Source organism: Lepeophtheirus salmonis, chromosome 13 (genome assembly GCF_016086655.4).
Source record: "Lepeophtheirus salmonis chromosome 13, UVic_Lsal_1.4, whole genome shotgun sequence".
Taxonomy (NCBI): domain Eukaryota; kingdom Metazoa; phylum Arthropoda; class Copepoda; order Siphonostomatoida; family Caligidae; genus Lepeophtheirus; species Lepeophtheirus salmonis.
Window position 1 is genome coordinate 8126669 of NC_052143.2, and position 13622 is coordinate 8140290.

At 31.2% G+C, this 13622-nt stretch overlaps 3 protein-coding genes across 3 annotated transcripts; 1 reads left to right on the forward strand and 2 right to left on the reverse strand.

Moving 5' to 3' along the window:
* The first annotated feature begins 1738 nt into the window (after nt 1-1738).
* On the forward strand, nt 1739-5703 carry LOC121128226 (DNA-(apurinic or apyrimidinic site) endonuclease 2). The gene is made up of 5 exons (XM_040723798.2): nt 1739-2130; nt 2279-2362; nt 2488-2675; nt 3157-3372; nt 4787-5703. Exons 1-5 carry the CDS (start codon nt 1911-1913, stop codon nt 5552-5554), a joined length of 1476 nt encoding a protein of 491 aa, XP_040579732.1. The 5' UTR covers nt 1739-1910; the 3' UTR covers nt 5555-5703.
* A 2462-nt stretch (nt 5704-8165) lies between these two features.
* On the reverse strand, nt 8166-10970 carry LOC121127937 (centromere protein I). The gene is made up of 6 exons (XM_040723523.2): nt 10766-10970; nt 10422-10679; nt 9163-10358; nt 8817-9098; nt 8570-8755; nt 8166-8515 (listed from the first exon to the last, which is right to left on the reverse strand). Exons 1-6 carry the CDS (start codon nt 10833-10835, stop codon nt 8315-8317), a joined length of 2193 nt encoding a protein of 730 aa, XP_040579457.1. The 5' UTR covers nt 10836-10970; the 3' UTR covers nt 8166-8314.
* A 1472-nt stretch (nt 10971-12442) lies between these two features.
* On the reverse strand, nt 12443-12979 carry LOC139906970 (piggyBac transposable element-derived protein 3-like). The gene has a single exon (XM_071892891.1). It carries the CDS (start codon nt 12977-12979, stop codon nt 12443-12445), a length of 537 nt encoding a protein of 178 aa, XP_071748992.1.
* Between the last annotated feature and the right edge of the window lie 643 nt (nt 12980-13622).

A 13622-nucleotide genomic window follows, 5' to 3' on the forward strand; every position in this document is an offset into this window, starting at 1 on the left:
GAAGTAAACGTTCAATTTGAGAATTAAGATGAAGTCTATCTTGCTCAAATCTAAAAAATTACAATGCACTTTAAACTACTTTGAAATGTTAATATGCCTTCTCTAAAGTATAGACTTTTAGTAGAAGTAGATAAAGTTGTTGTCCTTTAAGGAAAAGTTAGTTTTCTCATGTTTTTTGGAATATCCGGAAATACTGTAGGAACAACATCAGATTTTAATTGTTTAAGTGGACTATATATTTTTTGCAGAGTTGAATTTGTATCCGTTCTTTCATTAATAAAAGCTGATATAGGAAAATGCTTGCTACAGATTCTTGAATATTGATTTGGATCCTACTTTTTTCTTCTGATGGAATCGACCATTACTTTAATAAGTTCAAAATCTTTTGGAAACTTATGGAGGGATTGTTTTTCTTTAACAATTTCTTCTTCACTATGATTTTGAGGAGTTTTTTTTCTTAGGATAACCAGTCCTACAACCTGAAAAACAGCAAATCATTCTGTCTAAAATAATAAATGCAAAATATCATTTTATTAGATGAAATTGTTAATAAATTCATTAAATAATTCTTATGAAAATGTAATACATTTATGTCATAGATATATCATATATTTTATTTATAATTAAGGTACCTAGAATGACACACTGTATGTATATTATTGTAAAGATTTATTATTACCAAATAAAAGTTGATATCTAACAATTAACAATTGTTGAAAACAAAAATACGTTAATAACTTCAACCACGAAGTCTCTAAGTACAAAAAAACTAGAATAAGCATTTGATATGAATATATAAAAAAGGAATTTGCACTCTTGTAAAACAAAACAAAAAAGAGCAAGTTCCATTTTCATTTCAGTGTTCCTGGCTAGCGTATTCCGTTTAATAGAGCAGTGCTTTTCAAACTATGCGCACAACAGTTTTTTCAGATATACTCCCTAGCATTCCACAAAAAAGCGTTTTCACGTGACGTCATCATTGTTGATATCGGCTTTTTGTAGGGCTTAAACATCCAAGTTGTATAGCTAGTAAGGAAAATAGTGATATATTGTATTTGCTATGTATTTGGACGTCAAAATGGGACCAATAAAAGGACATAATTTTTTACCCTCTATCAAACATGTATCCTACTATTAGCTTGTTTTATTTCATATCTTACCCTAAAGTGTCTTAAAAAAATGTTATTATATCGTTATACAATCATATTTCCATATTGTAGATGGAAACTAACTATTACATTGGAAAAATCCTACTTTTCTCGTCCCTAATCAATCCCCCCCCCAAAAAAAAAAAAATGTGAATATTTTTTTATTTTATAGGGATTTCAGTACATATTACTTTGATTACATTCAAATACCTATCAGTGTTTTTCATTTGCACCCAGTAGTATTCCATCATTGTAAGTGTTAAAGTCATTTTATATTTTTAAAACTATTTAATGGAGTTTAATCTTGATTTCTTTGAAATTTGTACATTTTATGTAGCAATAATAACAACTTTGAACCCCCAAGATTTTTTGGAAAGAAATTTTTCAAAAAAGTTTCTCCATTTTAATTTTTTTCCAAAAATAGATTATTTTTTCCTAATAAATATGAAATTCCTTGATTAGGGAGAGAGGGTTACAACCCTTCCATCTTACTCCCAACACCGGCAAGTGTTTGTAGAATTGTAAGTGTGCTCATACTGTATAAAGTTTGAGAACCACAGAAAGTTATAGAGTGTCAATAGCAAAAAAAACTATTAACAAAAAATATGTAATAAATAATAAAGCATGGATTAAAAGCACTTTTTGCTTTAATAAACAATAGCTAGTAAAAAATAAGCTAGAATGCGATTCTTGTTATTATATTTATGACAAGAGAGTTGCAGTTGGCAGTTCTAAAGCCTAAGCCAAAAAATTATCTCTCCAATGACGTCATTGGTAACATCCCAACAAAACAAATATAAATTTGAATCCGGAATCCCTCAGATCGAGTTCGACAATCACTCACAAGCACTGAGCATGGATCTCGAATTGGTTACTTGGAATGTCAATGGTCTTCGTTCTTTCCCAGATGATACCCTCCGGACTCGATGGGACTCGGAATTTCCATCACAAATTTTTTGTATCCAAGAAACTAAAATAACGAGTAATTACTAATTAATCACTGTTAATGCTTTTTGATTCATTATAAATTATTTTCTATGAATTAATTATTATTATTATCAAATGTTGAACTTGATTAATGACTTGGAATACATAATTATTAATTAGCTATTTTGATTCTCCACTGATAGGAGATATGTTGGACGATAGAACTGGAATTTGGCCGGATACCTCCTCTTACTTTGCCTTTTCGAGAAAAAGGTCGGGATATTCAGGTAATCTTTTTTAATATTATAGTTCATTATAAATACGCCAATGATAATTAATAAATATGACTCGTTTGAGTTTGAATACTCAAACTTATATTAATATAGAAATTCCATTCATTTTCATATTGTAGGTGTTGCTACATTTTGTAAAAGTGAAGCGACGCCTGATAAAGCAGAAGAGGGCCTTTGTTCCACATTACCCTCAGCCAAGTATGAAGATGCTCTTGGCACTATATACTCAGAAGAGGATTTCACTCTTGAGGAGTTAAAGAATCTAGATGCTGAAGGAAGGGCTGTCATAACAATGCACTCTGTTCTGGTAATCATAATGTTCAATCTTTTATCTGGAGCCTTGCGGTTTCTAGTAGTAATTGATAATCATTTGGGTAGTTTAATGTGTATATTAATATTCATTTTTCTCAAGATAAGTTGATCCCTTCAACTGAAATAATAAACATATTTGAATTCCACTTTTAAAGAACATCAATGTGACACCCTATACAAATGTATATCCAAATACTACTTCAAATTGCTTATCATTGCTTTACTCAAAATTCTTATTCATAAATGAAATCATTGGATACTTTTTTTCCAATATTCAAAATTCATTTGTTGAAAAGTTTTTAATCTCTAATATATAAAGAGGTGGATGATAAAGTTCATTTTTAATTTGAAATGTAATTGTATGGCGTAAATATTAGACAAATATATTTTTTCATGAGTTTAAATATAAATTAAGGAATATCTAATATGTAATTTTTTAAGAGTTGATTTATTTACTCTTGTTTATTTTTTTGTAGGTAACTGAATCTAAAGAAACGAAGAAATTAATACTTTTTAACCTTTATTGTCCCAGAAATGATCCGGAAAGACCTGAGAGAGAAAGATTTAAACTGGATTTTTACCAAGTATTGGAGCATCGAGCAAAAGAATTTGATAGAAAAGGTTATTTTGTTGTCATTTGTGGTGATATCAATACTTCACATAAGGAAATTGACCACTGTGATCCCTATGAGGTAAAATAATTATTGTGCCTATTAAATAGTTCTTTTTTTTCCCTCATATTATTTTTATTACAAATTTTATTCTTGAAAATTATTTTGTTACAAAAATTTTAAACAATATTACTTACACTCCGTTACCTTTATTTTATCACACAACCTTTTCGTTAAAACCCCCAAAATCAGTTGGTAGTTTGTATGTATTGAAAAAAACCCAATATGTTGTTTTTATTATTTCATAAGCATTTTGGTTTTTATTTCAATATTAAATGTATACATAATGACAGGTTTTAGAATCGATGTTTAAATATGATTAGCAAACAAGACCTTTGAATTTAAGATGTTTTGAATGTATATTTAAATTTGTAATTTACTTTTACATGATTGATTTCTCGTGAATCATTTTTATATTATTTTCTTCATAAACATATATATGTAGAGTTGTGCCCGTCTTTACTTAGGATTGAAAACTTCAGTCCCTTCCAGTTCAGTATCGATCTGGTCCAGTTCAGTCCTGTATATTACAGGGGTGTTCGCAGGGGGTTGGCTGGAGGGGCTATAAAAAATAAAGGAATTTTTTCCCCTTTTAACTAGAAAATTTAATATTTAATATTAACATGTTTTATATGAAATTTTAATTAATTTTTCAAAAAAAAAATACAATTCCAAAAAATTTATTCTTCTCTAAATTGCTTTAAATTTTCCTCCAAAAAATAAAATATTTCAAATTTAATTTTTCAAATTTTTGGGAATTTTTTGAATAACTAGATTTTGGAAAAAAAAATAATTTTATGTGAAGAGCTGTAGATTTTTCTAAAAAAATCATAAAAAATTCCAAAAAACCCGTACACAAAAAAGAAAAACTGTGGTTGTCCTTGTATCATTTTTTTAAAACTTATAAAAGTTCGGTACTTGATAACATCACTAAACATTATTTTTTCTTCGTTAAATCAGTTTCTTGTATTGACAGTCGTAAGGATCGGTACTAAGACTAAACTGAACTGGATTGAATTAATAAGGACCGGCACAACACTAATATATGTAGTGCCGTCCGCAGAGGTGAAATTTTTGCTTTTTATTAGAAAATTTAATTGTTGATTTTTTTTTTTTGCTCAAAATTAATATTTGAAATTTAATTTAATCTTTCAATATTTTTTTCCAAAAAACTTAATTTTTCTATTTTTTCCCCATAAAATTTAATATTTTTAATTTTGTGTGTGAATAGTTGTGGAATTTTGAAAAAAAAAATTCTAATTTCTAATTTTTTCTCTCCAAAATTTTTTGATTTTTTTCTAAAACCAAATTCCACCCAAAAAAAAAAATAATGTATATATAATCCTGCTGAAGCCCTTGATATATACATAAGTTACATCGTTTCATTAGTACATATTTATGTATGAATTAATGATACCTTTTTAACATAATTAAGGAATTTGGGGAAAGTCTCTCTCGAAAATGGATGGACAATTTTTTAGGAGATGATGGAAAGGAAGAGTCCCCAACGTTTTATGATGCTTTCCGATTAATTCATCCAGAAGAGAAAAATGCATTTACCTGTTGGAACACTAAAATCAACGCCCGTTCAAACAATTATGGTACCAGGATAGACTATTTCTTTATTAACCGATCCCTAAAACAATTCGTTCAGGAATGTAAGGTTATGGCTCATATTGAAGGAAGTGATCATTGTCCTGTAAAAATAAAGTTTTCTGGAATAACTCCTATTCCATCCTCAAAACATCCTTCATTTTCTACCAAGTATTACCCGGAGCTGAGTGGTAAACAAACCACTCTTAAGTCCTACTTTGCTCCAACAAAACGAAAAACATTGGAAGACCCATCTAAAAAACTTCCTCATTCCAAACGATATAATCAACAACAGTCAAAATTGACAAACTTTTTTATTTGTAAGGATAATTCTAATAAAATTTCAAACAAAGAAAATCCATTGACTGAGATCGTTTCCACGATTGGAAATAATTCTGAAAGTGTATCGGCTTGGAAGGCTCTTCTTGCTACCCAAAGTACAAAACAACAGCCTCCTAACTGTCCAAGTCACAATGAACCATCTGTTTTAAGAACTGTAAAGAAAAAGGGTCCAAATACAGGAAGGCAGTTTTGGTGCTGTGCAAGAGGGGAAGGTCGAGCAGATGATTCGCAAGCACGCTGTGATTTTTTTTCATGGGTAAAAAAATAAATTCAAGTCCTATTTTATTATTTCTAGCTATATTCTATTCATATATGTACATATTTTATACATGTATTTACCTCATTTAAAAATGAATATTTAACCCTAGTTATTATTGATATGTGATTTTATTATGAAATAAATATTTTTTTTAATGTGTACTCTTTTGATAAAGGGATTTTTGTAATTCCTTACTCATCGTTCTTTCATTCATTAGTCAATTGAGTACCCGGCCAACCAGTATCTTTTACTCATATCTATTATCTAAATTTTGGGAGGTTAACAGTCATTTTTTTTACAACTTTCCCATGAACAATGTTGTAAAACGCATAATTAGCTATCGATTGCTAAGAAAAACATCGTTCTAGTCGCCATCATGAGCACACAGTACAAGAAGAGAGTTGAAACAGCAGCGCTCATCCACACGGAATTGTCCCAGAAAGCCATCGGCGATCAGACTGGGACCCCGAGAAAGACGATTTACGATGTATCCATGGACACACTACCTCGCAAAATTTGCTTAATAAAGATGAATAAATAATAACGGTTGGCCTGGTATATACGCCATATACATATGTGTGAGGAATACAAGAAAAGATTATACGATTTTTTATCCTAAAAATAAACCAAAGACAGTTTTATATCTATTGTTTATTCCTCTATAATTTCTATTTGAGAAATATTTCAATTATTCTACTTTACGACCCGATATTTAAGGTTAATTATGAAAATGACTCATTTCAAATTAGTCATTTCTCATTTTTGTAGTTACATTTCAAATGACTAGTATGATTTATGAAATTTTATCGTATAAATATATCCGATTCGTAATTATGTCTCATGATCTTAAATTAATTTAGCATATTTTTTTTACATTAGTTTAAAAATAGTTTTTATTTCGTATATAATGATAAAATATAGTATTGTAAGTACAATCATCTATTAGGTCGAATGAAGTTAGGCAACGTTTCTGTTGTTGTACTAATGATGGTAAATATTTGATCTTCTGTAAGTAATGCAAATTTCTTCATCACAAAGTTGAAAAGTTTATCGACAATTTTAGGATTATGGGTAGAGGAACATCTACCTGATTTGCAAGTTGTTGATAGTATTTCACTGGATATTGAATAACATACAGAGTAAATACTCAATTACTTTAGCTATCAAGAACTATCATAATACCCTCAACTAAAAGTAAAGTGATTCTAGAATATTACTACATTTAGTGTAAACAGATCTGTCGACGTAAAAAGAATCCCTGATTATTGCTAAAAGGAATGTACGTATCTCACTTCCAAATAAGGTTCTTTTATTTATGAACCAAGTTCATTTCTAGTTCAAGTTATTATGATTTATTTTGATAACTTTCGGTATGTGAGCAATTACTTTTATTATTTTACTTGATGTAAATAAATATATATCATAGTTGTATATATATTGAGAGATGTGCAGATATAGCAAGTTTTTGGATAATGATCCAACAATATAAAAATTATTGAATTATAGTGGTGTTGAAAATCCTCAAAATGAAGTTATAGAGCGGTGAGATTTCCACATAATGTTCTCAATTTACATATCATATTGATCTACTATCAGGGATAAGATTTTAGAAATTATTCTATTTTCGGCTTTGTATGAATCGAGTTGAATGGTGTCAAATAAGGAAACTATTTACGTTTAAATAGTATGCCTTGGATTTTTGTTAAATAAAAAGTTTTTCACTAAAATGGGATGGAAATACTGTGCCCCAGGATGTAAACAGGGGTATGACGGTACCCCTAAGAACCCTGACATTAGTTACCACAAATTTCCGGATTTCAATGTACCCCCTAATCCAAATTCCCCATGAAAGACTCCAAAAACCTAACCAAATGGCTTAGGGCCATGCTAAGAGATACGATTTACTAAACACTAACAGTGAATTAATGACTATGCAGTCTGCATTTTAAAGTGACTGATTTTATCACTGAATCTTTAATTCAATCCCGTAATAAAGGAAGATCCCTCCAACGAAGGTAAGCAATGCTCCCCAATACTAAGAATATTTCTTCATGCTTGTGAATCTCTGAGACGGCTCGTTTTTTGCTTAATTTCCTTCAAAATATTTGTAAAAGCACGGTCTAATGCCTGGACAAAAAAATTATAACATAGTTCAGAAGCATTCCCTTCAAATTCTAAATTGTGCTTTTAATATTACAATTTCTTCCCATGTAATTTTAGTAATCAACAATACTTATAAATGATATATATTCTCAGGTGGTCGATAACATCTGCCATGCCACCTCTCATCACCATCTCCAAGACAAACAACTAGCTGATTAATATATGAATCTATTAGATAAAAAACTATAATTATAAATAATTGTATTGAGTGAGTTGGTAGAGTTTGAGACCGATGTCAAATCTATGTTTCATGGGATGGGAAGATAGAAGTTAGTATAAAACTCAAATTAGTGCATAAATATAAATAACTGATGAGTGACTAAACATAAGATAGCCGTCAACATTCTTCTTTACAAAATAGTCGACTATTACAATGCCTTATTCTTTAGACGATGTATATTAAAAAAATAATTAAATGATAAAAAATTGGAATTGGATTATAATTAAACAAGCAATGTTTTTCAAAGTTTCATAAATTTATTTATACAACAATGATACATAGAAGTTTTCCACATAATTAATTAATCAAATATATTAAGCCTTTACTTTCGCAACTAGTTTGACAGAAATGCAACTAGACTGATGAAAGATGAGAACTCTCCCATTTTAATATTTTTTATTAACACGTCGAGACCTTCTTTTAGATATTGTTTTGGGACTCATTGAGCTAACTCCGGAAGAACTACTCACTACTGTTGAATTAAAGAATGACTTTTTTTTAGGAGCTTCAAAGATTCGTAGAAATTCAACAATGTGCGGAAAATACGCTTCTAAATAAAGTAAGTAGGCATTGTAAACATCAGAATCCTAGTAAAGAGAAAAAATTGTCATATGAAAAACATGAAATAACTCGGAACATACTCTGTTGTATAAATCCTGAACCACACTTTGAACGTTGACTTTATGTTCCCGTGAATATTTTTCTACGAATTTACTTGAATTTCCCAGAAAAGCTATGTGAGATATGATATTGAGTTGGTTTCTATATTTCTCATCATCAATTTGCCAACATTGCTGTTTAAATAAGGACTGATTTCGATTCAAATGCTGAAATTGAAGGAACATGAAAAAAACATAGATATAATCGTCGCATGAAAAAACAACTTACCACATTTGCTATAGAAATGACTGCAAGTATATCTTTTGTTAAAGTATTCAAAAATTCCGAATCACGAATCTGTTGTGCCGCAATTTTCACACAATTGCTATTTTCGGAAGTAGATGTCGCTATTTCTTTGCATATAGGCAAAATTTCTTTACGGAGTAGGATAATAAACTCCATCAAATTGCTTAATATCAAAGGATTAGTAGAACATAAGGATATGTAGCCGAAGCTAATGGGAGGTTCAGGCTTTAATGGTATTCGATTGTTTATCACAACTTTCGTTATCTATATATTAAAAATAAAATAAGTAAAGTGATTATTCGCATAAGGTGAAATAAAGCATTACTACCATTTTATACATCATGAAAATTTCATTAAGAAAGAAATCTCGATCTTGAGCGTATTGATCAAATCCTAGATCAACCAAGGATCTGAAAAAAGAGGTAATTTCTAAAAGAGAGCTGTAGGGGTTGATATGAGTTAGATTTGCTCGAGGAAAAACAGTAGGCTTCTGAGAATCCAATGTAATCCTAGGTACTTCAGATTGAATCCAAAATACAATAAGTTCTTTAACAATACTAAGCATTGATAATTTTTGAGGAAAACTGAATGAGTTAACATAATGCGAGTGAATAGGAGAAAGAATGCAGTCAAACAACTCGTCAAAGTCTGTTATTTGAATATGGGAGATAAGTTGTAAAATCTCCAAAAAATAAGACTGTCCATCCCAATTATATGAAAAATATTCACTTAAAAATTTATTCACAACGGGTAAGCTCTCCTGGAAAAAGGATTGGAGACGGAATATTTTTCTTAGAAAAGATGCGTTTTTTTCTCGAGTATTTTGAAGTTCACGTACATTAGCTTCAGTTTCAATAAAGTCATTGACAAGTTTATCGTACAATGCTAATGAGAACCTCTCAAGTATTTCACGACTGTCTTTTCTAACTAGTAGGAATAAGTAAAGCTGAGGAGAATCGAGAATACACAATGACCTATCGGGAACAGTCATATTGTGAATATTTGCATAGAATTGTCTCATTGTGAAGCAGTTGAATATATTATAAAGCCCGTTTTCATTTCTATAGACAGTCAATTCGCAGATATTAAGTCTATGTGGCTCAAAAATATTTAGAGTAGAAGCTTCAAAAAGTGCATTCTCAGATAATAATGACTCATGGTAGTCTCGTCTTTTACTATCCCAGTATTTAGCAAACTTTAAATCAAACTCATTCTTTTTGTCATAGTAGTACCTCCAATTCACTTTAACTAAACTTTTTCCAGTATAAAAAGAGTCTGAAGTGTCAAAGAGGTCCGGCTTCAGGATCCTATAGCGATTCAAAAGCTCTTGAGCATAAGAGTTGAAGGATTTCAATTTAAGAAATTCAATCCGCCATTTTGTAACCTCATTGAAAACTGTAATTCGTAGCAAAATCTTTAATAGATACGGCGCAACGCCAGGGGACATAACCACCAATCGATGTAATAGAACTTCGTATAGAGGTGCAATCCCTTCCAAGGATATGAGAGAATATTTAAGGAGACCTGAAAGAAGCAAAACACACGAGTCCCTTTCAGAAAAGCTCAATTACAATTAATTGCACATACAGATAACCCATTGAAAAACCATCAAGTAACATGACTCTTGATTCACTTTAAAGGCCCAAAGAATGAGATTCAAGGTGGTTGAAGGTGCGACGGACTCGGACGGAACCAATGCATAGAAGAAGGACTTTGAAAACTTTTTCAAGTTCTTGTGGCGAATGGTACGACAGATATAGGTGATTTGTGCGTCCAGGACCTCATTATCCAGACAGTCCCTTCTTTGTAGCTCTTCCACACACTCAGTCACTCTTTTAAAAGTCCCTTTACGGAGACGCAGAGAAATCCCGGGAAAGAGAGAAAGAAAACAAGGGTTAGCCATTCATATTTTATAATCAAAACTTCCTTACCATTTCGAAATATATCCAAAAGAGCCTCCCGTGAAAAAGTTTCATCCGGAGGAGGATGATCAGGCCTCATATCAATGGCTAGAATTAATTAATTGAAAATAATTCACATCAATAAATAATATTTGTCCTTTGAAATTAAATGAATTAAGAAATGCTGAATGATAGAAATCAAGGGTGCCAGACGTATATTCAACTAGTCAAAAGAAAAGAAGGCAATATAAAAATATAGCCTACATATAGTAGTCAGCTCTAGCCTTTAAATTGTAATTGGAACCCTTCAACCCTTGAATCTGGGTGATTCGAAAATATCTAGAAATATTCCAAGACATTTTCGGCTATTATATTTGCATGTCTTAATTAGTAATTGTACAACTAATTATATTAAACCCTTTTATTTCAACACCCCATTATTTTATCCATATACATTCTTAATCTCTTTTAATATTTACTGGTTTTATCACAACCGTACGTTCTTCTATCCATTCTTATTATTAGCCCTTAAATTATTCAGTATTATTTGGTCCTTTAACAAATACTCTGTATGTCCGTACTAATTACAACACATTCCTCTCCATTACGTGACTCTCATTTACTCGTTTACTCCTTTGTGTCATGGCGACGAGAACAGTATAACTCTGTAACAGTCTTTAATTAGACTCAGGTAAACACCACAATGGGGTAAGAGCGTCTCAAATAGTGAATATTTTAAGAGGGCTAATTCAATTTTAAAATTATTTAATAATTGAGTAACAAGTTATCCGATGCAATCCGAACACAGATGAAGAGCTTCTCTATTCTTGAGACATCAGCAGATGCATCTGCCAGTAACATTAAGCTCTCTGGTGAGATTCATTGAATCTGTTAACCCTCTCTTTCCCAAATTAATTTGTGCGGGAAAAAAAAATATTTAACAACGAAATCTTATTAGAATGGCGTCTAATAACACAAATTAAATTTTGAGTTTAAAGTACAAAACGAGTATGATCCAACATGGCATCACTGGGAACATATCAAAGGAAATGGTAGTGATTCCATATGGCGTCATTGGGAAAATGCTATGGCATGATTGAAGGACAAAATAAAACAATATTTTTTTTAGGAACAAATTATATAATTCAAATAAAACAAATGTAAAACAGTAAATTCCTTTTAATTAATTTTCTATAAAGTGTTATATTAATTTACCATATACATACGGAAATATTATTCTATAGGTATTTACTGTCTTGAAGCAATTGCGCTCTTTATTCATACATAGAAAGACATTGTACTTGCTACATTTGGTGCGCGAATAGGCTTTAATGCAACATTTACATCTTTGTTATGGGTCAGAAGGTATTGGCCAATGATGAAGCCCATCATAACGAATGTCATCTATTGGTCGTGGAAATCTGTCAGGTTGCACAATCTTGTACTGATGGTGTATCTATTGATGGCCTCCCTCTTTTTCTTTGTAGTCTTTTCCGGCTTTGGTTAGGGCCTGTCCAATCTCGGCACGAAAATCAATGAGGGGTTTGTATTTATGAGACAGTACAGAGTAGTCAAGAATTGATTATTGCTGTATCTACAAAATGATATAATATTCTGAGATAGAATCTTTCGACACCTATTCTTGTTCTGTACAGAGCCACAAGCATATCATTTAGGCCAACACCACCATGTTCGTATTGTATTCTTTCACGATTGCAGGCATATCAATATGTTTGTTTTTTCAGCTACTGACCATCCTTTCACAGTAGATACTTGATTCTTATATACATAAGCAGATGCAACATGTATAGGCTTATTGCCATACCATTTGACGACGGTAATATTGTTTTTTGTCTCGGTTCGAATATCACAGCGTCCTCTACCATCATTTTTTAGCATAGAATCCCTTTTCAGAATACAACAAGGTAATCTACTTCTTACTGTCCCTGTACCATAAATTCCAATCTCCTTGAGAGCACAGAGTAGACTGTGAGATGTGAACCAATAATCAATGTGAAGCTTGAAGTTTTGATTCTTTGGAAGTTTACTAACCAGCCTTATGACAATATCTCTACTTATGCCCAACTTTAGACTGGAATACACTGTGGTTCCTTTTCCTACATATACTTCAAAGTCATATAGGATGCCACTTGTACCACATCTAGCAAAAACTTTGATTCCCCATTTTTGAGGTTTATTTCTCATGTATTGCTTCAATGAGTTACGTCCTTTGAAGGGTACCATCATTTCGTCCACCGAATTACATACGTTCTTCTGGTTCAATTTGAGCAAAGTTGTTGTTGAGAGAGTCAATGAATGGTCTAACTTTGAAAAGATTATCATACTGAGAATCTTCTCTGGGTTTCATATGATCATTATTGTTTAGATGAAGAAAACTTCTCAGTTGTTCAAATCGATTACGTGGCAGAATACTCGCAATAGGCTCATATCTTGTTCCATCACTCCAGTACATTCTATAGCTAGGCATATGTACAATTCCAATAAGAATATATATACCTAAAAATTGTTCAATTTCTTCATTATTTGTATTTACTGAAAAACCTTTCTTTTGAACTGAATATAAATTGTTTGATATACTATATTTTCAATTATTGAATCGTCTATGAAATGCCTAAAGTAAGAAAGAGGTGTTGTTGATTCGGGTGGATCTGAAAACTTCACCGGGCATTCAGTGTTAAATAGTTCAATATCTTCTTCATCCCACTTCAATTTTTCCTTATTTTTACTTCGTACATTTTTTGTATTCGGTGTTTGTAAAAGTTCAGCTAACGGGAAATCATCCTCTGAAATACTGTCATCAACTTCATTTACCAGTCTCATGTCTTGTTGTAGGTCATTTTTATCGGCAACTATTTCGGTCATACTC

What these genes read in the sequence shown, in the direction of transcription:
- LOC139906970 (XM_071892891.1), bottom strand. Translation starts at nt 12,979, where the DNA reads ATGGTACCCTTCAAAGGACGTAACTCATTGAAGCAATACATGAGAAAT.
- LOC121128226 (XM_040723798.2), top strand. Translation starts at nt 1,911, where the DNA reads ATGACGTCATTGGTAACATCCCAACAAAACAAATATAAATTTGAATCC. An exon ending in AAAAAGGTCGGGATATTCAG is followed by an intron (nt 2,363 to 2,487) that starts GTAATCTTTTTT and finishes TTCATATTGTAG; the next exon opens with GTGTTGCTACATTTTGTAAA. An exon ending in ACCACTGTGATCCCTATGAG is followed by an intron (nt 3,373 to 4,786) that starts GTAAAATAATTA and finishes AACATAATTAAG; the next exon opens with GAATTTGGGGAAAGTCTCTC.
- LOC121127937 (XM_040723523.2), bottom strand. Translation starts at nt 10,835, where the DNA reads ATGAGGCCTGATCATCCTCCTCCGGATGAAACTTTTTCACGGGAGGCT. An exon ending in TTTGGATATATTTCGAAATG is followed by an intron (nt 10,680 to 10,765) that starts GTAAGGAAGTTT and finishes GTCTCCGTAAAG; the next exon opens with GGACTTTTAAAAGAGTGACT. An exon ending in GGTTTTTCAATGGGTTATCT is followed by an intron (nt 10,359 to 10,421) that starts GTATGTGCAATT and finishes TGCTTCTTTCAG; the next exon opens with GTCTCCTTAAATATTCTCTC.